The sequence below is a fragment of the Galeopterus variegatus genome, unplaced genomic scaffold (genome assembly GCF_000696425.1).
Source record: "Galeopterus variegatus unplaced genomic scaffold, G_variegatus-3.0.2 Scaffold1255, whole genome shotgun sequence".
Taxonomy (NCBI): domain Eukaryota; kingdom Metazoa; phylum Chordata; class Mammalia; order Dermoptera; family Cynocephalidae; genus Galeopterus; species Galeopterus variegatus.
In genome coordinates, this window is record NW_007727366.1 from 197,941 (window position 1) to 222,030 (window position 24,090).

The 24,090-nt window shown below is 46.2% G+C and overlaps 2 protein-coding genes across 2 annotated transcripts in view; both read left to right on the forward strand.

The window, feature by feature from the left end:
- Positions 1 to 13,806, forward strand: part of TRIM16 (tripartite motif containing 16) — a 20,601-nt gene extending 6,795 nt beyond the window's left edge. Inside the window, exons 2-6 of the mRNA XM_008575910.1 lie at positions 2,062 to 2,157; positions 6,189 to 6,422; positions 8,825 to 8,990; positions 9,473 to 9,568; positions 12,657 to 13,806. Of these exons, the coding sequence (XP_008574132.1) occupies positions 2,062 to 2,157; positions 6,189 to 6,422; positions 8,825 to 8,990; positions 9,473 to 9,568; positions 12,657 to 13,240 (1,176 nt within the window). The 3' untranslated portion in view covers positions 13,241 to 13,806. The remainder of the gene's footprint in view (positions 1 to 2,061; positions 2,158 to 6,188; positions 6,423 to 8,824; positions 8,991 to 9,472; positions 9,569 to 12,656) is intronic.
- Positions 13,807 to 21,876: 8,070 nt separating this feature from the next.
- Positions 21,877 to 24,090, forward strand: part of CDRT1 (CMT1A duplicated region transcript 1) — a 36,013-nt gene continuing 33,799 nt past the window's right edge. The window contains exon 1 of the mRNA XM_008575908.1: positions 21,877 to 22,499. Within this exon, the coding sequence (XP_008574130.1) occupies positions 21,995 to 22,499 (505 nt within the window). The 5' untranslated portion in view covers positions 21,877 to 21,994. The remainder of the gene's footprint in view (positions 22,500 to 24,090) is intronic.

Here is a 24,090-nt window from a genome sequence, read left to right on the forward strand (position 1 = left end):
GTAGGGCATAATGATTCACAGCTTTAAATGCAGACAGAAGCTATTAAAAATAGGGAAAGGGGAAAGATTTTTACCCCCCCCCCCCACTATCTGGGAAAGTGACAGGACCTGTGGAGTTTGCAGAGGCTCAGGCGCGTTGGCACACTTGTTGGCAGGAGGTGTTTAGTGAGTTCCAGGAGGCAGGAGTGGAGCTGGGGTCAAAGCAGGCAAATTCCAAGGTTCCCAGGCAGGCACTTGCTGGGGCCGGGAGGGCGGGCTCTGCCTGCCTCCGGGAGCCAAGACAGAAAGCACCATGGTAGCAATAACAATAGCAAAATAGCAACAGTGTTAATGGTGATGGCCGTCACTGACGTTTATGAGACACTCACAATGCATGTGCCTGCTGCTCGATAACATGCTTTACCTCAGTCAGTTCATCATCTCATAACCCTACGAAGTAGGCCCTTCATTTCTCCCCATCTCACAGGCAAAGAAATGCAAGTTTAGAGATGTGAAGTTGTGAAATAATACGAAACATATTTGGACTCTGCCCCCATTTCCTGGCATGCAGCTCCTAAAGCCCTTGGAATCTCCCCAGTAATAAAAGAGTCTTTGGTATGCTAATAAAGTGACCGTAGCTGGGGGCTTCTGGATAGCCTCAGGATGGGGGCTGGTTGCCATGGGAACCGAACACCCAGGACTAGAGGTTTGGAATTTACAGTCCCTCCCTCACCCCACCACCCCCAGGGGAGAAGGACTGATGATTGAGTTGATCACCAATAGCCAATGATTTAATCAATCATGCCTAAGTAATGAAGCTGCCATAAAACCCCCAAAAGGACAGGGTTTGGAGAGCTTCTGGATAGCTGAACATGTTCCTGGAGGGTGGTGTGCCACATCCCTCCCACCTACCTTGCCCTACGCATCTCTTCCATCTGGGTGTTCCCCAGTTGTATGTTTTTATAATAAATGGGTAGATGTAAGAAAAGTATTTTCGTGAATTCTGTGAGTCATTCTAGCAAATGATCAAACTTGAAGAAGGGATTGTGGGAACCTCCAGTTTATGGCTGGTTTGGTCAGAAGCAGAGGAGCAGCTGTACTTACAATTGGCATCTGAAGTTTGAGGGGGGACAGTCTTGGGGACTGAGCCCTCAATGTGTGGGATCTGATGCTACCTCAATGTGTGGGATCTGATGCTATCTCCAAGTAGATAGTGTCAGAATTGAGTTAAATTTAAGGACACTCAACTGGTGTCAAAGAATTGCTTGATATGGGAATAAGCCCCCCCCCCCCCAGTAAATTTTTTAAGAATGGTGGGTTTGTTTTTTTTTTCTATTTTCCACACTGGCCCTCCCCTATCAACTAATCACATGTTAATAAGAACATTCCATGCACAAGTTTCTGTCTCCAGCTTTGAAAACTGGTTTTATCAGATCAGATGAACTATTGGTTTACTCTGGGAATCAGTGATGAAAAAGGTTTCTTAACAGTCTGCTGAGCTGTGCATCATATTCCCCCATTTTGGTCACAAAAGTGTTCTGGGTTGAGTGAGTATAAGAAAAGGAAAGTTTGTTTTTCCTATACATAAGTAAATTTGTCAAAGTCTTAGCTGTAAGTAAAAAACTTGGGCTCCCCACCTGGATGTCTGGCTCCAAGCCACCACACTTATTGGTAAGCCATTCTGGCGTTAGATGGCCTGGGCTCAATTCCATTGCTGAACTTGGATAAGTGGCTTGATTTTAGTATCTATAAAATGGAAATAATCATTGCATTTGCCTAATATGGGTGTGGTAAGGATAATATAAGGTAATTCACATACATGTGGCAAATGATGACTAGCACGACCTATGCACTGACTACGTTTTGGCTGACTCATGCTGAGTTCAGCCCCAGCAGGTTGCTGGCTCACGCACCTCTGTTTAGGCAGCTCTAAGCTGGCTTCTGAGATCAGTTGCATAGGTCAGACTCCTTTTCAGGAAAGAAAGGCAAGGACCTCAGAAGTGGAAAGTGCCTTTGCCCATGCATCTTCTGTGTGCACTAGGTTCCTTCCTCCCTCCTTAATCTTTCCTTTCTTCTTCTTAGGCTGAACTTCGGTGCACCGAGTTAGACCTGGAGCAGAAACTCAAGCTGAATGAAAATGCCATCGCTAGGCTCCAAGCCAACAATAAATCTGTCTTGGTAAGGCTGGTCTGGGTCACCTGTCAAGCTTTAGCACACCTGGCTGTCACGAAAGGGTCAGCCAGGACCATTCAGGGTTGTGGGACATGGGGCTGCAGGCCCAGCCTCCACATCTATAGGTTACTGGGGGTTTCTCAGGAAGTGAGAATCATAGGTACAGTTGGCTACACCATGGGGTAGGCTCACTTTGATGTCAGGATTTGTTACGAAATTAGTTTAAATTTCAAAACTGGCAAGTGATTTCCCTTTTAATAATAAAGAGTAGAACCAAGACTAGTCCTGTAATAAAAGCAGTCTTACTTTTATATTTGTACAATCTTTCTTGACCAGGAGAAAAGGGTGTGTATGTGTGTGTGTGTGCTGGGGGGTGTGTTTTTAGCCAGATCTCCAGGAATTACATATAATCTTGGTTTCTTCCATCATGGGAGGATGTTCTGCATGTGAGTATCCACAGCCCTGTGTTCTGGCAGCTGGAAAAAAGAGTTGAGAACTTCTGGATTAGTGGATGGTATTTGATAAGGTCAACGGTGTGCTAAACTGTTCAGCTTTAGTCACCCTGGTTTATGGCCACTTTCCAAATAGAATCTAAGTAGATCCAAGCAGTTCTACAAATGCCTATCATTAGTGGCAAGCCAACACCACTCAGAAGAAAATGCAAACACCTACCCTACGGCAGTGAGTCAGCACTATCACCTTTGTATACTGAGAATGAATAATTCCATCCATCCATCCATATCTAATTCATGTATCCATTTCAACTTAATTTCCACCTCTTGGGTGTTTACAACTAACTAGTTGCTGAAGGATAAAATATTTTTCTTAACCACAATATCTTCTTAAAGGAGGAAAAATAATTGTCCCTTTAAAGCCTAATAAACCTTCAGAGATTGTTAATTTCCCTGCTCAGGATGATCTAGAGAACCACATGGAGCATCTTGCCTTTTTCCAGCTCTTTGATTTTCAGACCCTTTGACCCCTACTCAGTTCTCATAATTGCACGGTGACCAGGGGAAGTAGTTACTGCAATGGCCACCATGTACAGGGACATGAAAACATGAGAGATGATGAGACTTGTCTAGGGCACCCTAGATTGATGGAACAGGAGAACCTGAGGTTGTTTCTCCCTCCGCCTAAGAATAACTTAATATGTTGACATGTGCACCATCCTCAAATCTTTAAACTATTAACTATTAGCTACTTTGATAGATTTGTGGCCCCTTCTCTCTGTACTATTTAATTGCCATCATTTGGGCAGTAAAAGGTATGCTTTGCACATTTCATTTACATGCAAGAAAGAAGTATTTCTCAATCAGAAGGTTTAGGAATGAGAGGTCACAGCAGGAGCGAATCCACCAACATAATTTGAGGGCCCCCTTCCACCGTGCTTCAGGATGGCCTCAGTGGGGGTGGGGAGGAAGGATTTGGATCCTGAATTTTGTCTTCAGACTCATGCTTCTTAGCCTCATGGCCTCATGCTTGTATGAGGAACCTGCATGTCCTAAGTATGGGGAGTGCGTGGATTCCGTTCCTCTCCCACGACACCCTCATGCTGCTTCTCGTGCCTTGTTGTTCTGTTCCTGCTGTCTGGTGGTGATCAGGAGTGGGCAGGGCAGGGAGCACCGCTGGCCTCTGTGACTCATGGAGCATGGACACCTGGAGCCTGAGCGGGTGGGGAAGGGAGAGGAAGCAGGGAGCTGGAATGGGCTGCTTAGTGTGAAGCCTGGATAAGACACCAACAGTAATATTCCCCTTCTCCCCACATGGTTATAAGCAAAACCAACCTATCTTCTGAGGTAGATTTCTCCGTCTCTGTTTCTTTGCAATATGGAAATACAGTTGGACACGGAGATTTAAATCACAGTATTCACAAGGTCAAGGAGGCAGCACCTGTCGCCAGCTGGGTCAGGCATAGCTGGGTCAGGCGTTGCTGGGAGGCTTGCCGCCTTTTTCTCTCGCTCACCTGCTCAGCAGCAGCCTGGTATTTAGTCCATTATGGGTGTAGGTGGTGCTCCTTAATTGGTGTACAGCGACCAAGGGGCCAAGTCCTGTCCCTTCTCTGGTCCTTCCCAGGGCTTCAGTCTAGGGCGCTGAGCTCGTAGGTTCTCCCCTGCAACCCCGACAGGCAGCAGAGGGTCCTCATCCCTGGGCGACTGGAAGGAGGGAGGGAGGTGAGGTGTCAGAGGGCTGCTGAGCCTGCACCCGGCAGAGCCCCTGGCAGCAGCTGCTTGGGTGGCCCGGGTGGGGCCCAGGCCGCTTCCCTGGCTCTCGGGTCTTCATTCTTCAGACCGTGCTGTGAACAGCCGAGAGCCCCTTCTCCGCCAGCCTCAGTCCCTGTGGTCGTCTCCGCGCACCCGCATCCTGTCTGAGAGCTCTCGGAGCAGCCCGAGGGCCGAGGCCCAGCCCTGAACGCCCAGGTGTCCCAGCGTTTCCCAGCCGGCTCTCTGCCGCCCTCGCTGCTCGACACGACCGTCCACCTGACGGCTCTTCTTGGTTTGGGCTTGAGGAGTTCGGAGAAAACCTGCGATCTTCCCTCTTCCTTAAGCCTGTCACCACCGTTTATTTGCTTCCAGCTGTCCAGCCACCCAACCTCAAGGAAGCCAAGGGGTGATGGGAAAGTCAGCATAAAAATGCGAATGTAGAGAGAGTCTGCATATCCTCTGTCCACCTCCCTCCAGCAAAGATGCTCCTTGCTTTCTTTCCCCGCTCACTTCTCCCTTGCCGTCAGGTCAAAGGCTGACCGGAGACTGCTCCTTCTTGTGGGGTTGCGTTCCTGAACCGTGGCCTGAGCCAGGGTCCCCAGCCCTGCAGAGGTCCTCCTACTTGGTGTCATCCTGTCTTCCTCCCATCTCCCTCCAAGCCACATGGCTCCCACACATCCTGGGCCTAGGGTCCTATCCTTTGTGAGTCTTCTCCTTACCACGCTCCCCTGTATTGTCTGGGTCTTATTCTCCCTCCCTCCCTCCTCATCTCCCCCTGACAGGGGAGGGGTTGCCCCTGCAGCCTCTGCCCAGGGGATATCTGTTGTTTTGGCTCCCTTGGGAGCCTTGAAGTTCAGGGCTGGCCCTTAACCTTGGGAGTAAGAAGAGAAAACAGCACCTGGAGGGGCTGCTCAGAGAGCTCTCTGATGGAATGGGGGTGGGCAGGGACAATGGGGGAGACTGAGGCAAGCAGAGAAGGGGCTTTGGGCTGTGGGCTGAAGGTAAAGGGAGTCTGAGCAAAGGAAATTGTATCCAAGACTTTTACGTGAAATTTAACAAGGTAATTAATGTAAGCACAAGGAGATGCAACTGGACAATATCAGAGGCAGCTGTCTGCACCAATACTTAAGAACGGTCAAAGAGAAGAGGGAGACACTTAGAACTTGGATGGATGTTGTAAATATGATGTTGGTTGATGGCATTCATAAAGGATGCTCATCATATTTCTGTCACTATATTTTATTTGAATGAAGTGTTCTGTTCTGCACAGATAAGCTCATCCTGCGATTGCTTGGGTGCCGTGGTCATCTATACACACCCTAAACATTTTGCCTAGCAGAGCACCATAATCTTAGATTGCTTTTAGCTCTGATGGTCAGTTTAACCAGGCATAATGAAATGCAAAGAACGCTAATTCATGCTCCTGATATGTAAAAAAAAAAGCCAAATTATTGATTTACCTTCTGATATAAAACTATCAGGTGTACTGAATACAGGCATTGTCCTGGTGGGAAAATTGATTTCAGAAACTTGGTTAACAGCCCCAGACTGTCAGAACTGGAAGGGATCTCAGAGATCTTATAGTAATTCGCTCTCTTATCAAATGGATGAGGAGACTAAATTAACATTCAGTGAATAAGTTCTTATACGCTGGAGAGTAAATCCCCTTTCCAGGAACCCAGAATTTGCAGAAGAATAGAAGCTTCCTCTTACAATAGAAAAGGGTTCCCTAATTAACTGGTTTCTCAAGAACACGTTTCTGTATGTTGAGCTTCAATGGAGTTGGACACCTACTAATAGGTTCTTGGCTGTCTCCCATCTTGCCCCCGTCAGGTGTCGGTGTCAGAGGTGAAGGTGGTGGCCGAAGAGCAGTTTGGGGAACTCCTTGCTGCTGTGAGGAAAGCCCAGGCTGACGTGATGCTCTTCTTGGAGGAGAAGGAGCAAGCTGCTCTCAGCCAGGCCAACAGCATCAAGAGCCACCTGGAGTACAGGAGCGCAGAGATGGTGAAGAGCAGGCAGGAGCTGGGGAGGATAGCGGCCATCAGCAACACGGTCCTGTTCCTGGAGGTATGGGGAGGGGGCATTCACGAACTGCACCTGGAGCACAGATCTGTGAATGCAACTGCTCTGTGATAAATGGGGTGCACGGGGAGCTGTGGGATCAGAGAGAAGCAGGTCTTGATTTAGCAGAGTACAGGAGGCGTAGGAAGGGTGGACTGCTCAGAGCGGGGAAGCTTAAAGCAGGTCCTAGGAGATGAGTCAGGTTCAAGGAGCAGTATGTTCCGGGCAGAGGGAACAGCACATGCAAAGGCAGAGAGGTTTGAGAAAGCCCAGCTGAGTTGGGGAGCCAAGGCACTTTCACAAGGATGGAGCACAGGGCGCTGGGCACATAGTGGTAGGAGTTGAGGCTGGCAGGGCCAAGCAGGCATCTGGCTGGGAAGGATGTTAGGTATGGGAGTGATGAGAGCAGATGAATATGTTTTATAAACCACTCTGGCAGTTGTATGGAGGCTTGCCTGGCAGGCGTGAGACTGAGACCTGCTGCTTTTCAGGGAGGACTGTGTGCTGGGATAATTGAAGAAGCTTGAAGGCTCAGCAGAGGAGATGGAACTTTTCTTTTTTTATATATATATATTTTGTCCTTTTTGTCTTTTTTACTGACTGGCAACGGGATCGCAACCCTCGGTGTTGCGCCCGCACCGCGCTCAGCCAGTGAGCGGGAACTGGTCTCCACATGGGATCTGAACCCTCGGCAGGAGCGCCGCTGTGCTCCCAAGCGGCGCACTCTCCAGCGCGCCACCGGGCCGGCCCAAACTTTTCATCCTTATGTATCATTTAGTGATAGGCCATTAGAGGCAGATCTGAAGAACACATAAGCTTGCAGAGAAGGAGCAGTAGGTTGCGGGTAGATTCTGTCATCCTGGATCAGTCACTAAATTGCTATGCAATTTTTAGCAAGTCACTTAACCTCTCTGAGCCTCAGATTCTTCATTTATCAAACAAACAGTTTGGAACGATTAATTTCCAAGGCTCTTTCCAGCTGTAATGTTCCAAAATACAAATAATTTTTCTTACATTTTTGAAAAAATTTCCCTTTTACTTGCAACGAATAGAAATATTTATTGTGAAAAAACTTAGAAAATACAGAAAAATATGAAAGAAAAAATAACCCATAATCCCAGCACTCAGTGACAACTATAGTTAACCTTTTAACAATAGTTAACCACAGAGAAAGAGAAACAGACAGAAAAAGACAAAAATATTGACAGGATGTCTCTCTCTGTCAGTTTCTTGGCTTCTTAATATTAAAACACAGAGAAAAATATGGATAAAAATTTGGTTTCCTGTGTCATGAGATCTTCCCCCAAGATCTCCTACCCAAAGAGTATAATTTCTCTTGGTTATCTTTTCTCCTTTTGTAACTTTATTTTTAACATAAAAACTTTAATATGTATAAAATATATTTTAGTATAACTTATTTATTTGGTGAAATATAACTTATTTTCCCCCAAATAGTTAGCCAGTTGAAACATCATTTATTGAATAACCCATTCTTTCTCCCACTGATTTAGAATGGTACTTTTATCAGCTACTGTATCAAATCTATAGATAATACTATAATGTTTATCTGATTTTCTCTCTGTCACCTCTGTGGTTTGGAGTTTTTTTTTCTCATCTATGGATCTATCTAACCATTTCGGTTATTTATTTATTTTTTGGTGGCTGGCCAGTATGGGGATCTGAACCCTTGATCTTGGGGTAATAAGGCTGTGGTCTGACCAACTGGCCAGCCCTTATCTAACAATTTTGGTACAACTGTTCTTATCGCTAAGTTTTCTGCTGTATCCAGTCTGCTCTTCAGTGCTTCGGTTGCATCTGAATTTTGGTGATGTGTTACATTCGGAAGTAATCTTTTCTGATTAGCACATTGTTTTAAAACTTAAGTGGCTTCATGTAATTATCTATGTGAAAACACTTTTCAAATTCTGAAGCACAGTACAAGAATTACAGAAAGTTATGTACTGGATTGAGTTAACACGGAAAAGGCAGCATTTCTGTCTGGGAATTGTTTGTGGATCTCCAGAATGCTGCAGCCAGTTCCTCTGTTCCCTACCATGGCTTGGGTTTAAATCATCAAAGAAAAAAAAAAAAAAAAAAAAACAGGAATGTTCTTATTCTCCAGGTCCCCAGTCTGGGCTGTCTGTGTACCGGAGCTGTTCACAAGCCTCCAGTATCTCAACTTCTAGAAGCCCACTTTCCCACTTGATTTTTAAAAGACTGACTTTTTTAGGGTGTAGCAGCATAAAAAGTGCATTCTGTGTTATCAGCCCCTGATCTGAGCGCTTTACAGACACTTTGTGAAATGCCCGTTACTCTCGGCCCTTTTACAGATGCAGAAAGTGATATAAGGAGAGTAGCCCAGTTTAAAACTACAGAAACCAAAGTGAGTTCTGCCTCCTTTTCTGCAGGAGTACTGCAAGTTTAAGAATGCTGGAGACAGCGCCTCCCCCAGTGTTTACATAGGGCTAAAGGACAAGCTCTCGGGCATCCGCAAGGTCATCACGGACTCCTCTGTGCACTTAATCCAGTTGCTGGAGAACTACAAGGACAAGCTCCAGGAGTTCGCCAAGGAAGGTGAGAAGCTTTCTGGGCCTGGCAAGTGGTAGGTGTGTATCTTGGAGTGGTTGATGGGGAAGGTGAGAGAGGGCCAGGGAAGGGAAGGCAACATCAGGGGGATGTCTCATTTTCGAATCCATCGTTTGGCTAGGCCCTGTTACTAATGGACCCTTATCTTGATTATTTTATTTTACAAAAGAGGCGCAGAGAAGTTAAGTTAGTCATGTCGTAGAATTGGCTGGCATTTCTGTGACCAGCTTCTCAGGTTGCTGATGTCTATACTTCAGGTGAAATCCAAGTCAGCCTGGGATCTTTTTTCAGCTAATTTTGCCTTATTCAAGAGGGAAATGTGGTCACTGAGCGTGCTCCTCTGAGATGTTACTAGGCTCCAGCCCCTTCTTGCCCCGGGAAGCCCTGGGAGGAGTGGCTGGGTAGTCCTGCCTCTCAGGTTGTCCTGGCCACCTGGGCAGGTGTGCACTCACAACTCTTTTCCTTTCTAGAGGAGTACGACATCAGAACTCAAGTATCTGCCGTGGTTCAGCACAAATACCGGATCTCAAATCCTGAGCCCAGCACGAGGCAACAGTTCCTCCAGTGTAAGTGGTGATGAGTTTCCCTTCCCCGGTTGTTTATGTCAGTGTAAAGCTTCGCTGAAGCCAGGACACCATCTCCCTGTGGGATTCAGGTTCACGCAGCCTTGTGTCTATTGCTAAATAATACACTTCTTAAAATTTAATGTTTAAAATTTTTTAACTTTTCATTTGGGACTATTTTAAAATTTACAAAAACATTGCAAAAATAGGACAAAGAATTCCCATATACCTTTCAGTCAGCTTCTCCAAATGTTAACACTTTACATAATTACAGTATATTGATCAAAATCAGGAAATTAACATTGCTACGATGCTATTACATAGTTATAGAATTTATTCAGGTTTCACCAGCTGTTCTACTAAAGTCTTTTTTCCTAGCCCCAAATCCAAGCTAGGATCACAGATGTTTCCATGTCTGCTTAGTCCCCTTCAGTCTGGGTCAGTCCCCCAGTCTTTCTCTGTCTTTCATGACCTTGGAACTTTGAAGAGTCCTGGCCAGTTACCAAATGGTTCGTTTTTAAGTTGGATTTGGCTGGAATTGTAGAACCCATTGTCCTGTCATTATGTGGAATTGACCTGGTCTGCTAGCATTTTTAAAAACACTATTTCTAATAAATACTTCATTACAGAATAATTTCAAAAGATCTATTGTACAACATGGTGACTATAATTAGTAACAAAGCATTGTATACTTGAAAATTGCTAACAGTAGATTTTAAGTGTTCTCACGACACACAAAATATCGATAATACATATGTGAGGTAATACATATGTTAATTAGCCTGATGTAGCCATTCCAAAATGTACACATATTTCAAAGCATCATGTTGTATACCATAAACATATACAATTTTTGTCAACTTAAAAATTAAATAGAAAGTACTTATTATAGTCAACAAGTCCATGAGGTTTTATCTCCGAATAGAGAAATGACTGCACCTGTGCAGTAATGCTCGTTTCTATGGCATCATTTTGGAACATCTCGTTGAACCCGGCTTCTGCTTGTTTTCTGGGGGTGATGCTGGCTGACTGACTCTTGGACTCTTTTTCTCTGGCTATCGTGGGGCCTCAGGTTCCAATGTCTATTCCCTGTCCTTGCCACAGCTCCTGTTTTTCCCAGGACCTTTTGGCTTTGACATAGTTTCCTTTATTCTTCCTGCTTCCTGATAGAAGCACATCTATATTTTACAAACAGACATAATACAAGAACTCAAATACCTTTTATTCTTAACTAAAATAAGAATTAAACATATCTTATTATAATCTATTTTCTTTTGTATCACAAGTGTCTTTTTTCACACCTGATATTAACTTTTCTCTGTTGAGAATTACTATGAATTCTTAGCCTTTTAAAGACTCAGATGTTTGAACTGCCAAAGTTCTGTGGCTCAAATTGCCAACTTGAACTGTGGGAGTCACTTTCAAGCTGGCCTCTTTCTCCTTTAAGCATTGACATTCTGCTCTTGATATTTTTAAAAGTATTGTAGCTTTCTGGCACTGACAGAAAGTTCCAGATTCATTCTGATTTCTTTGTCCCAAGACACAGAATCACCTACCCTCCAAGGAGTACTGGATCTCCTTAGAGGAGACTATTGTTGCTGCAAATATGAATGCTTAGGATTGCCAAAAGTTGGTTGTAAGCAAACGTGCTGCCACTGTGCTGTTGGGCCACTTTCAGTCACACAGAGCTACAGACTGTATGCCTCATTTTTCCTTTTAACTTATTAGATTGTTGTGTCCTTCTTTTCTTCCAGGATGTGTTCTTATTGAACACTAAGAATTTTTCTTATTTAGACACAGAGAAGTTTGGTAAGCTCTGGTTAAACTAAGAGAATTTTTAAATTATAGGATTTTAAAAATAGCTTTTAATATGCTAATTCATTTGGCAAGTATATACTGAGCATCTTCTTTGAGCTCCATCCTCAGGAGAGTCCCATACAAAATGTGGAGTTTATAGATTAGAAGGAGGTCAAGCATGAAACACACAAATGAATATATGATTGCAAATTGTGATGAGTACCATGAAGTTTAAAAAGCCAGCGTGCTCTGAGAGAAAGCGATTTAGAAGCCATAGAGAGCCTCTCTGAGGACACAGACTCTCAGTGGCAACTGAAAGAATCAGGAGGAATCAGCCAGACTCAGAGGACAGCAACTGTCCTGTCGTGGAGGAAGCAGCCTGTGTTAAAGCCTTGGGCATTGAGTGGGTCTGAGGTCAGGATGACTGGAGTGTGGCAATCAAGGGAAAGAGAGCAGGGGACACAGACAAGGGCCAGTCATGCAGGGCCTTGTAGGCCAGGGCGAGGGCATCACTGCTTTGTCCTCAGAGCAAGAGGTGCCATCAAAGGGTGTTAAGCTGGGGTGACATGATTCACCCTAGCCTGTACCTCAAAACAAGCACCATGGCTCTGTTGTGGAGAAGGTATCAAAGGGGAGCAAGAGAGAGCAGTGCAACCTGCAAGGGGCCTACTGCACCAGTCCAAGCCAGACTGGCTGGTGGCTGGAGAGAAGTACGGGGGATCTGCAGGACTTGCTGCTGCCTGTGCATGTGGGGAATGAGGGGGATGAGGACAGGGCAAAAGAAATGTCAGAAGTGACTTCATTTGCCTCCAGCAGCTGGGCGCATGGAGGTGCTGTTATTCCCTGAGACTGGGAAGAAAATGTGTTTGAGGGAATGTCTGAGAATTCACCATGCTAATTATTGGTCAAATATTTTTTAAAATGCATGAATTGATCAAATGTGAGTATATGAATACCTATATCCCCAAACTCTTGCCAACACCGGGTAGAACAGTACCTAGCTTTCAATACATATTTGTTGAATGAATTAACAAGTAAATTAATTTCAACAAATAATATAGTAAATTTCAAGCAACTTGAGCTTCAGAAAGGAAGAAAGTGGAGTGGCTTGTGTTCTCCCTGTTTTCTGGCCTTCACCCTGCTCTCTTCCTAGAGAACAGCAGCCTGGGTAGACAGAGAACAGGGAGATGGATATTTTCTTATACACACTTCAGAGGCTGCTGGGTTTAAAGTGCTCTGTCTGAAGGAGCTGTCAGTTCCTGAACTACTCTTCCTGCCTTCTGTGTCTCCTCAGATGCGCATGACATCACGTTTGACCAGGACACGGCCCACAGGTATCTCCGGCTACAGGAGGACAACCGCAAGGTCACCAACACCACTCCCTGGGAGCATCCCTACCTGGACCTTCCCAGCAGATTCCTGCACTGGCGGCAGGTGCTGTCCCAGCAGAGTCTGTACCTGCACAGGTACTATTTCGAGGTCGAGATCTTTGGGGAAGGCATCTATGTTGGCCTGACCTGCACAGGCATCGACCGGAAAGGGGCAGAGCGAAACAGTTGCATTTCTGGAAACAACTTCTCTTGGAGCCTCCATTGGAATGGGAAGGAGTTCAAGGCGTGGCACAGTGACACAGAGACCCCTCTCAAAGCTGGCTTTTTCCGGAGGCTGGGGATCTATGTCAACTTCCCAGGAGGGACCCTTTCCTTCTATGGTGTAGAGTATGATGCCATGACTCTGATTCACAAGTTTGACTGCAAGTTTTCAGAACCAGTCTATGCTGCCTTCTGGCTTTCCAAGAAGGAAAATGCCATTCGGATTGTAGATCTGGGTGAGGAACCCAAGAAGCCAGCACCGTCCTCGGTGGAGGCTGCTCCTTAGACTCCAGGATCCATATCCCAGACCTTTGCTAACCACAACGATGGGCTGCAGCTTGCATCTTAAGGGTGACTTGGGGGCAGATGTTTCTCCCAGTGGTAGCTGGCTTTAGAAATCATGTGGGTCTGCGAGTGAGGAGAAAGTTCCCCGGCTGCTCTCTTGTGCTTCATGCAGGTGCTGTTCTCTATATATTTCTAATCATGCTTAGGTGCCAGTCTCCCTCATCATCACAGGTGAATGTCACACTGTGGTAGTTTCCCAGGGGGGAGGGGGAAATCTGGTATGCACAGGGATGGGGAATAGGTCTATGTCCAGGACTTACCCCACAGATGTAGTTTGTTTAAGCAAGAAAACTCAAAGCTCATATAAAAGTAACCATTTAAGTGTCTCCTTACCTGTCTTGACCTTCACTTCCCTGTGAGATATTTTTGTCTATTAGTTTTTAGGTTCAAGACTTTTCTTCCTGTTATAAAAGATCAAAGCAAAATTAAGAATGAAGTAATGCCCTCTTTTCTAAGAGCAGGACCTATGCCACTTAAGATAGCCCCTCCATTGTGTGAAAGTTAGGCGGGAAAGTGGGGGTGGGACGGGAGGAGCTCTGCTAACTGCAAAATTAGCTCATGTACTGTTGGCTTGCTTGCATTGGCTAATACCTCTTGGCACGGTGACCGAGTTGCCGTGCTTGCACCTTTAAAAACCAAGAACAAAGATGTTTCAGGGCCGCACCTTGAATTGGCTGATGCGGTCCTGGCCGCTGAAAATAAAAATCTTTTTCTCTTTTTCTATATCAGTCTCCAAGGGTGATTTTCTCTTGATGCCTACAACGAGAATTGGGTATATTTGCTTTCTTTTTGTTGATGCATCAAGTGACATACATATCACTTTTCTTTTTCTTGGTCTGAAAACTAAAAATTGCCTAAACAGATAAAAAATAAAGAAAAAAAAAAAAAAGAGAGAGAAAGAACAAAGGCCTATTGTTACCCACAGGCCAGGCCGGGCTTGCCTTCTCGCATTAAACAAATGACCTGAAAGTCCAAAAGTTGATGCAAGGATTGGAAGGTTTATTCAGATTACCAGTACTCAACTAAATGTCTAACCAAGCAAACAAACAAATAGAAAAGAGGAGCAGTGGGGTCCAGTTTAGCCTAGTCCTAATCAGCGGGGCCAACCTGTTCCATTAACAGTAATTGATAAAAGCAGTGCTCCCCACTGTTTTCAGCATAAAGAGAAGTATCGATTAGATTTAAATGACAAAAACAAAGCATAGCCAGGAGCCTCCAGCGTGCACCTATACAGATGTGGATACAATCCAATCAAACAGAAGAGGACTCAGAAAATCAGGAAAAGGTAAAGAGAATAAAGCACTGCCTTGTCAGAGGTTAAGCCAGAGACTCCAGGAGAGAGATCTACCAGCAGCAGAGACATGGGAGCAAAATAGTCCCAGTGGCCACTTGCCTCTTGCAGCTGGAATCTTCTCTGGTGCCCAAAACTTTCCAATTTTTGCCACTGATTAAATTAGGCTCTCGGATTCCAGAGTCATAGAAATAAACAATGTACCCAACAGTAAAGCAAGCAACGGCTTTATTAAAAGAGGAGATAGACTTAGGCATAAGGAAGGTAGCGACAGTAAAGCTAGCCCTGAGGGGAGCTGTTCAGGGTCTTTTATAGGGAAGGGAGTTAAGGGGTGCAGGCCAGCGTCACTGGAGGTGGTCCATTCTGTTCTTCCTGGTTGCATCATGGGCTCATACTCAGTAGGCAGTGGTGTTCATCATTGTCACCCCAGGAGGGTCATTGTAGCAGTCACCTTGATGCTTTGTGTACAGGTGGGAATTCCTAAAGGGGTCTTAAGGGTAATCTGTGACTTTTACAATTATAGTAAACAAGCCTGGGGGAGGGGATTTACAACTCAGTAAATATCTGTTTCCTCTCTTATCTCAGTCTATTTTGTCAGGGCAGCCCATGGGGTAATCATTTGCCCTGAGGGGTCTCATGAGTGAGGAGTGGAAAAGTCACAAAGTGTCCTCTGCAGGGAAAATGGAGTCAGTTTGGTTCACAGGCCTAGCCTTACTCTGTTTCACTATTTTACATTCTCTGACATTTCCCCAAAGCTGTGTGTGTGCCACTCTTTTGTGCTTACCTACCCTTATCTCCTCCTGCATTGTGTAGACTTGTTTAAAAATTAAACTAAACAGAAACCTGAGCTCATCAAGAGCTCCTTTTGGTGCCGGGTGGTGTTTCCCATTACTAGACCATTTGTGATCGCAGAGTCAGAATGTAATTTTGTTACCGGACTCAGGTGCGGCTGCCTGCCCCCTTGAGAAGGAAAGAAAAAAGAAACCAAAACAAAAAGCTCAGAAGTCAAATGGTTGGTATTAGAAAAGCAGATGTACTCAGCTGAAGGAGATGGTAGGCTGTCCCATCTCAAAGATTTAGATATACTGAGCGGTTTATAAAGGAGGGGTTGAGGGAATGGAATGTGGAAGGTGAAAAGCAGGAGAGCAGGAGATGTGAGTTACGAGGGGTCCATTTCTATGGGTCAGGTACAAGGTCTTGCCAAGGCCTTGTCTGGTTTCTGTGTTCACGTTCGCTGTTATCTCAGGACCCTGCAAGATTTTGATTTGTGCTGGTGTACTTGGCTGGTGCCCAAGGTCAGCTTCCAGTTGTTTGGCCTTGATCATTTCTTTAAACCTCTACCAGTCTCAAAGAAAGAACCCTTAGCTTTGCAAAGTACTAATTAGCTTCTTGGCCTTGTTTTCTTACTTAACCAGCAAGATAAGAAAGTCAGGGGATGGGAAGAAAGAGTGGAGAGAAAAAAAACTGTCCTTTTAAAAATCCCACCCCCCACTGCACTGCCCCTCCCCACAGCCCAAGCGGGTTTAGGTCCCAACATGGCTTCAGTCCTGCTCACTCCAACAATTCTAGCCACTACGTAATTTATGCTTTAACTTTTTGAAATCCAAGAGCATATGGCATTCTCTTCCAGGAATTGTATGAATTCTGAGTAAATTCCCATATTCTCCCAAGATTCATGATGAAACCAATGAGAAATCAATATTGGCCCAGTCACGGAGCCCTTATCCTTCAGTCTGGCTCAGCATGTTTTTGGAATGATTGTCTTCAAGTCAAACTGATTCAACATATGTGGTACTTGTAATGTGCAAGTCACCGTGCTAGATGCTAAGACAGAGTAACCCAGAAGACAGGCTGATTTAAATTGAAATGAAAAGTGCTCATACGTGAAGAGCTAAACGGGATTCTTCTATTCAAGACAATAATAGATGAAGCGGTCTATGGAACGAATTCATCATTTCTGTGTCCTGGCTCGCTGCTTCAATGTTAACATGTTCTGGGACCATTTTCAGTGACTGAGTTCTGTATGGTGTCGGTGACTGACGTACTCCCCGGTTGCTCCCCATCTCTACAGCCAGCTGCCTCCATCCCAGGGGCCACTACTGCAGCTCACAAGCCTTAGATGGAAGATGGAAAGAAAGGTTAGTGTACACATTTTCTGCTTCTAGCTCCTCCAGATTTCGACACCAACTCCCCTCCCTCTGCACCCGTGATTAGATACCTCGGTGGCAGGGCAGGAGGCCTTGCAGGGAGGTTTGCTGTATCATATGCCCCCAATACCCACATGCGGGGCACAGACCGTGCATGGTGCAGGTAGAATACTGGCTGTCCAGGCTTTGCTTGGACATGCCTAGTTTTTATCTCTATTTTTGGCTTGCTTTGTAGTCTTGTTGAGAAAATCCCGCCATTTCTCAGAAGGAAGGAAGCCAGGTATGAGAAAAGAGAACGGGTCATTTAACAAGGATTGAGGGTCAGTCCAGCAGTGATCAGTCATTTGAAGTTAATTAACATCTTTTCCCCAAAGTTAATAACTTAAGTATTGACGCTGATGGTTACCTAGTAAAAGGTGTGTCTGAACATACTCATGCTTTTATGTCTTATATAAAAAAATAATTTTCAGGGCTGGCCAGGTAGCTTACTTGGTTAGAGTGTGGTGCTGTAACACCAGGGTCAAGGGTTTGGATCCCTTTTATGGCCAGACACCCCCCCTAAAAAAAAACCCAAAATAAAAAATAATAATTTTCAAAAATCCTACTACGCCATCACAGTGAAATGGCAACTAATCCCTTATACATGTCAGAGGCTTTGAGCTATAAGAGCTCAGTGTTTGTTGCCTTTTCACATTGCAATGTGCTCTGCAGAAGTGTACATGGGAGCACTTTGTCCTTTCTCCAGACCCCTCGTCTCTCCTCCTGCCGCTTCTCCATCTTCAGTTCAGTCAGTCAAAAGGGTAATTTTGAAGTGAAATTTTATTTTTGCACAGGCTGCTCCAGGACTTATGCTGTGATGTGAAGGCATTCAGTAATTCATGGTTATTTCTAAAGTGAAATTACTTTCACAGATTTTGAGACATAAGCATAACTTAATTCCGTGGTTCTCAAAGCTGGTTTCCCCACCAGCAGCATCAGCTTTGCCCCGAACTTGTTAGAAATGCAAACTCTTGGATCCCCAGCCCAGACCTACTGAATCAGAAACCCTAGGGCTGGGGCCCAGCAGTCTTTTTTTTTTTTCTTTTTTAACTGAAGCATAATTGATTATACATATTAGTGGGGTACAGAGTTGACTATCAGTATGTGTGTACAATGTGTGATGATCAAATCAGGATAATTAGTATATTCATCATCCCAAAACGTACTCATTCTTCGTGTCCATTCACCAATTTCTCCCCAGTCTCCCTCCCGCTCCCTCGTCCCCCTGTAGTCACCACAGTTCCCAATGGTCTGTTTTAACAAGGCCTCTGGAGGATTCTGATGCACATGTAGGTTTGAGAACCACCGGTTTACATCTGTCTATTCTCTTTAACCTGTTCTGCTCTTCACTTGCCAATAGCAAGCGCCTGTGAGTTTCAGTACAAGCAGGAAGACGTTTTCGGCCCCTTCAGGTGTCCCTTGGGGATTCAGCTCAACTGGGAACTGTTCTGTGCTCTCTTAGTTCTCCCCATTCTGCATAATAAAACATTTCTGGGCAATGCCCTTGTTTCCCCACCTGCTCCTTTTTGAAACTCACTAATTTCCCAAAAGCTTTTCTTATTTAACTTTGCCAACAAGGGTGAGACCACATTGTGGGAAGGTGATGGACAAGACGTCACAGCTCCTTCATGCTCCCCAGTGATAATAACAATACCTGTATAGCTCTTCACTCATGTGACCCAGACAGCCACCTGTGCACTTGGTGGGACTATGATCTCCATTTTATCTAAGGGGAGAAGACAAAGAGTGGTCGGTGAATTATCCAGGGTGCTATGACCTGAATGTTTGTTCCTCCAAAGCACATATGGAAGCTTGATCCCCAATGTGGCAGTGTTGAAAGGTGGGGCCTTTGGGAGGTGATTGGACTGTGAGGACTCTGCCCTCATGAATGGATGAATCCATTCATAGATTAATGGATTAATGAATTAATGGATAAGTGGGTTATCACAGGAGTGGCACTCATGGCTTTATAAGGAGCCCTTTCAGCCCCGTCATGTGATACCCTGTGTTGCCACAGGACTCTATAGAGTCCTCATCAAGAACAAGGCCCTCATCAGATGCTCCCCCTTGGATCTTGGACTTCCCAGCCTCCAAAACTGTAAGAAATCAATTTGGTTTCTTATAAATTACCCATTTTCAGGTTTGCTGTCATAAGCAACAGAAAACTAATACACAGGGATATGAAGCAGAAGCTGGTTCCATAGCAGAACCCAGCTTCATTCCATGCCCCCCAGCTGGTGGCCAGAGTAGGTGGCTGCAGAGCTGGAGGGCCTCTGGTGCAGTGTCTGGCAGAGCAGCAGGGCTGGGTGGGGGTGATGCATCGTCCTACCCAGCCAGCAGCAGCTGCATATTCCAGGCTTCTCCCTAACATTTGGGAGGGCGGGAAAAGCAAGTGGAGATCTGCAGCAGTGTGGTGAGGGGGTTTCTTCAGGATCGTGAATAAAACAGGGCAGAAAGGAAAGGCAGGGAAGTAGCATAAAGCCTTTGGGCTGCCCATAGCCTGGATATTTAAGAGATCTCCAGATGTACTTCTCATGCCCAAAGCCTTCCTCTGAGAAATGTTTTCCTCCACTGGAAGCCTGTCCCTCACTCTAACCAGACCTATTTGCCTGCTGCCTCTCTGGGTACCAGCAGCACCTCTTCCCCACCACTACCTGTCCCATCTGGTCTTCCTGTCCTGCCCTCCACCGAGTCCACATTCTCCATTCTGACACCAGGTCCCAAATGGCTCCACCTTCCTGCCTTAGCCGGGCACGTGGCCTGACCATACGCAAGGTGAAAGAAAGTGAGCCAAAACGCTGGGTACTGATCAAGCTTTATTAAAGGAAGAAAATCTGCCGGGCTGCGCTCAAAATGGAGGGCAGCACCAGATGTGGGGGGGTGGGAGAGCTTATATGGACTGATACAATCAAGGAGGGGCATTATGCTAATGCGGAAGCTATGCGACCAGGGTGGAGATCTACAACCAGGGTGGAGATCTGCACCCTTGCAGAAGCAAAAGGATCTCTGTTTTGCAGAAGTCAGGAGGCTTCTCATAAAGAGAAGGGGGAAGGGGTTTGGTGGTGGAGTGGAAGACAAGACCAGCGGATATTTTGTGCTTATTGTGTGCACAATGTCGCCGGTCCTGTCCAAGATCCATCACAAGGCACAGTCAGCAAGGGGTCAGTGAGGGTCAGCAAGGGACAGTGGGGATCAGTGGAGGTCAGCGAGGGTCAGGGGGGTCAGCAGGGGTCAGCGGGAATCAGTGGGGGTCAGTGAGTGTCAGTGGGGGTCAGTGAGGGACAGTGGGGGTCAGTGAGGGACAGTGGGGGTCAGTGAGGGACAGTGGGGGTCAGTGAGGGACAGTGGGGGTCAGTGAGGGACAGTGGGGGTCAGTGAGGGACAGTGGGGGTCAGTGAGGGACAGTGGGGGTCAGTGAGGGACAGTGGGGGTCAGTGAGGGACAGTGGGGGTCAGTGAGGGACAGTGGGGGTCAGTGAGGGACAGTGGGGGTCAGTGAGGGACAGTGGGGGTCAGTGAGGGACAGTGGGGGTCAGTGAGGGACAGTGGGGGTCAGTGAGGGACAGTGGGTGTTGGAGGGTCAGCAAGGGGCAGCAGGGGTCAGTGAGGGTCAGCAGGGGACAGTGGGGATCAGTGGGGGTCATCGAGGGTCAGGGGGTCAGCAGGGATCAGTGAGGGTCAGCGGGGGTCAGTGAGGGACTGGGTGTTGGGGGGGTCAGCAAGGGGCAGCAGGGGCAGTGGGGGGGCACGGGGAGCTGCACTCTCTCCAGCACTGGCTCCCCAGTTCTCAGGAGGTCACCCTCGCTGTCTTCCCCAAGCAGTTTAGAAAAAGTGGCGCTGAGTGTGGAGAGGCTACACTGTGGCTCCCTGCTGTGTGAGGAGACTCAAGTGTGCACGGGTGTGTGCTGAGGGGAGGGTGTGGAAACTGAGGCTGAGGTCCACGTGAAGAGCTGGGCGGTGCTGAGTCAGTGGCCAGGGCGCAGAGGCCACCACCACGCTCCCTTATATTCACTCATGCAGTCCTCCCACTTCAGCACCTTGCAGGGTAGCGACTTTCCTGTGTCTTCTACAGATCAGGAAATGGGGGGCCGGAGAGGACTGAGCAGCTTGTCCAAGGCCACAGGGCTGGTAAGAGTCGCCATGAGCTTCCAGCTCTTCCCTCTCACTCCCAGGTCTGTGCCGCCCTACTGGGCCGCAGTCACCCGCAAATGTGGAATAAGGGCCAGGTGGGTGGGTAAAACTATCCTAATTTATTCGAACCTTTAAAAACAAGCTACTTTTAGCCTGTAGCACTTCCGGGGGGAATGTGTCCCCCTTACACCCTCAGACTTCTGCTTTGGACCTTCCTTCTCTTACCGCCTTCTTTGTCAGGCCTTCCTGATGAATTTGAGCTTCATCCTCTCTCACCTTTTCTCCAGATCTCTCTTCAGGTAGAAGAAGGTGAGGGGTTAGAACTTACCTCGTTCCTACCCTGATTCGCACCCCCCACCCTGAGCCCAGGATGTGACAGCCATTCCCCCACGTGGTAATTGCCATGGCCTTTCTCTAATTGTGCCTGGTCTTCAGACATGGGCACCAGAAATGCATACAGTATTGCAGACCTCTTGGGTTTATCCGGGATGATAACAGTAACAATAGCAGCAACAACTGATCTCATACATTGTTTCTAATCCTAGAAAGAAGCTAAAATATGTATCTGCCTTCATCTCATCGGTCCTCATGGGTAAGGTGGAGAAACTGAGGGATTTTTATCACCTTATAACTGAATAGCTATAAACATCTAATTTTATATTCACGAATATTTAAAAGTCATTAATAACAACAACAATTAAAACTCAGTATCAGGCTCCTTGATATATTTTTTCCTTTAAAAGGTGTCCATACATTACTTAAATTTGACTATCAGTGTTCTTGTTCTAGAAATGAGATGACCAGCTCTTTCAGAATATACAGCAACTGCCTCCACATATTCAGTGCCAAGTTTAGGAGATTTACGGTAAAGCCATGTTTCCATGGAGGTTAGTACAAAAAGCCAGCCTCCTATAAACAATTTCTGGAAGACATGAGCTTTTCATCCATCACAGCCATTTACTTTTTCTCTGGGAGATGTTTGTAACAGAAAAGGCTTATTTGGGATATTTATCCGTTTCTCTTGTTCCTCTGGCTTTTGGTGCAGTTGCTAACAGGCACGGATGAAATGAGCTGGTTATCTCAGGATTATGGAAAACCTGGACTCAAGGTTCATGAATGCCCCCTATTTTCGCTGTGAGGAGAGAAACGATTCGGTCCCCACGTGCCAGAAGTGTGAAACATGTATCTTAGCACGGAAGATCTTCTCCACCAAAGAGTGGTTCCAAAGCATCAACGAGCTATGGCAGAGGAGGTTTCTAGTGAGCATTCTGGAGCAGTTAAAGAGCTCATATTTGTTACACTATTTCCAAGATATCCTTCAGACCACACAGGGAAAGGATTTTCTCTCTAACCGGTACAGGATCAGCCTCAGCAAGAGGGAGAGGAAAACTGTGAAGTCCTCCTTGAACCAAATGTTGGATAAAACAGTAGAACAGAAGATGAAGGAGATCTTGCACTGGTTTGGCAACAGCACCCACTGGACTAAGACAAATTACACTCTCTTGCTGCTGCAGTTGTGCGACACCCAATTACTGCTCACTGCTGCCAATGTGATCGGAGTCCTGTTTCTGAGAGAGCAGAGCAGTATCTCAGGTAAGCAGGGCCACAGGTAGAGACCAGGGGATCCCTAAAGACCAGGAGTCTGTAAGGAATCACAGCTGTAGACAAGCTTAGGTAGGAAGGATTGTCCAGAATTAAGGACCAGGTTCTTTGAACTGACACCTACTCCTGACACCTGATCCTGTTTACCAAAGAAAAAATTGCTGAATGTGATTTCCTTCTAGAAAACCGTAAAAAGACAAATGCAAGAGGAAGTAGAGGATTTCTAACTGTTGAGCATTTAAAATGGAGTACTGCATCCCTGAGGCCCAGATATGGCTGCTCCCCGCCTCTGACCACGTAATGCCGGTTTCATACTTGCCTTAGGGATGGGACTGGGCTTGGGAGGGATGTAAGGGGAAAGCTGCTAAATTGTTTTGTTCGTCAGTTGACGTGCACAGAAACCAGGCCAAGAGGTCAAAACTTAGGGATTTTTTTCCCATTCATTCTACCCTATTTCTTGCTTATGCATAATACCAAATCTTGGAAGAGAGTTTCTCCAAAGCTAGAGCTAGCTAAAAGGCCAAATACGTCTAAGACAGTAGTTCTCAAACTGTTTCAGAACTCCAGGAGGGCTTGCTAAGACACAATTGTTGGACTCCTCCAGCAGAACTTCTAACTCAGCAGGTCTGAAGTGGGGCCTGAGATTTTGTGTTTCTAACAAGGTTTCAGCTGATCCTGCTGTTGCTGGTCTGGGGACCTCAAGGTGAGGGTGTTAGTGAGAGAATCTTTGAAGTGTTTGGCCAGCTGGTTCAGGGAAGCAAGAGAAACTAGAAGGGAGGCCCAGATGGGGGAAACACAGGGTTAGCTGTGGGTTTAGTGGGAGAGGCTGGGAGAGGGTGCTCATGTGGGTGAGTTTTGGAGTTTGAGCTCTTGAAAGTGAACTGAAACCTGAGTGTGGTTATATGTGTACACTAATGGAATCCAAAAGAATTTTAAAGCTGGATGACCTAGGGGGAAATTAGATCCTGATATGTGTCACTTGGTTTCTTTTGTGTGTCCGGGGATATAGAAGTATGATAATATAGAATGAAGAAGTGTCGAAAAAATTAGAGAATCCCAGGGTGTCAAGACTATAAGTTAAAGATCAGTCTAGCTCCTTAATTTTACAGATAAGGAAACTAAAGAGCAGGAAATCTCAGCGACTTGGTTTAGGTCACCCAGCAGATGGGTTGAAAACCAGGATCCTCCCAACCCCTCCACTTGAGCATCTGAGCATCTTTGTCCGTGTGCATGCTGCGCTCCCGACAGGAGAGGGCCTGGCTTGTACACACATGCAGGGCTGTATCCTTCCCTTTCAAAGGCTTCACCATGCACTGTAGGAATTGGCTATTTATATAGGAGTTGTATAATTCCAGTCACAGGTTGTGGCAACCTTCCCTTTTTCCTAGGGGAGTTTCTCTCATAGAAAGTTAAAATTTCTGGGCCGGCCCGTGGCTCACTCGGGAGAGTGTGGTGCTGAGAACACCAAGGCCCCGGGTTCGGATCCCATATAGGGATGGCCGGTTCGCTCACTGGCTGAGCGTGGTGCTGACAACACCAAGTCAAGGGTTAAGATCCCCTTACCGGTCATCTTTTTAAAAAA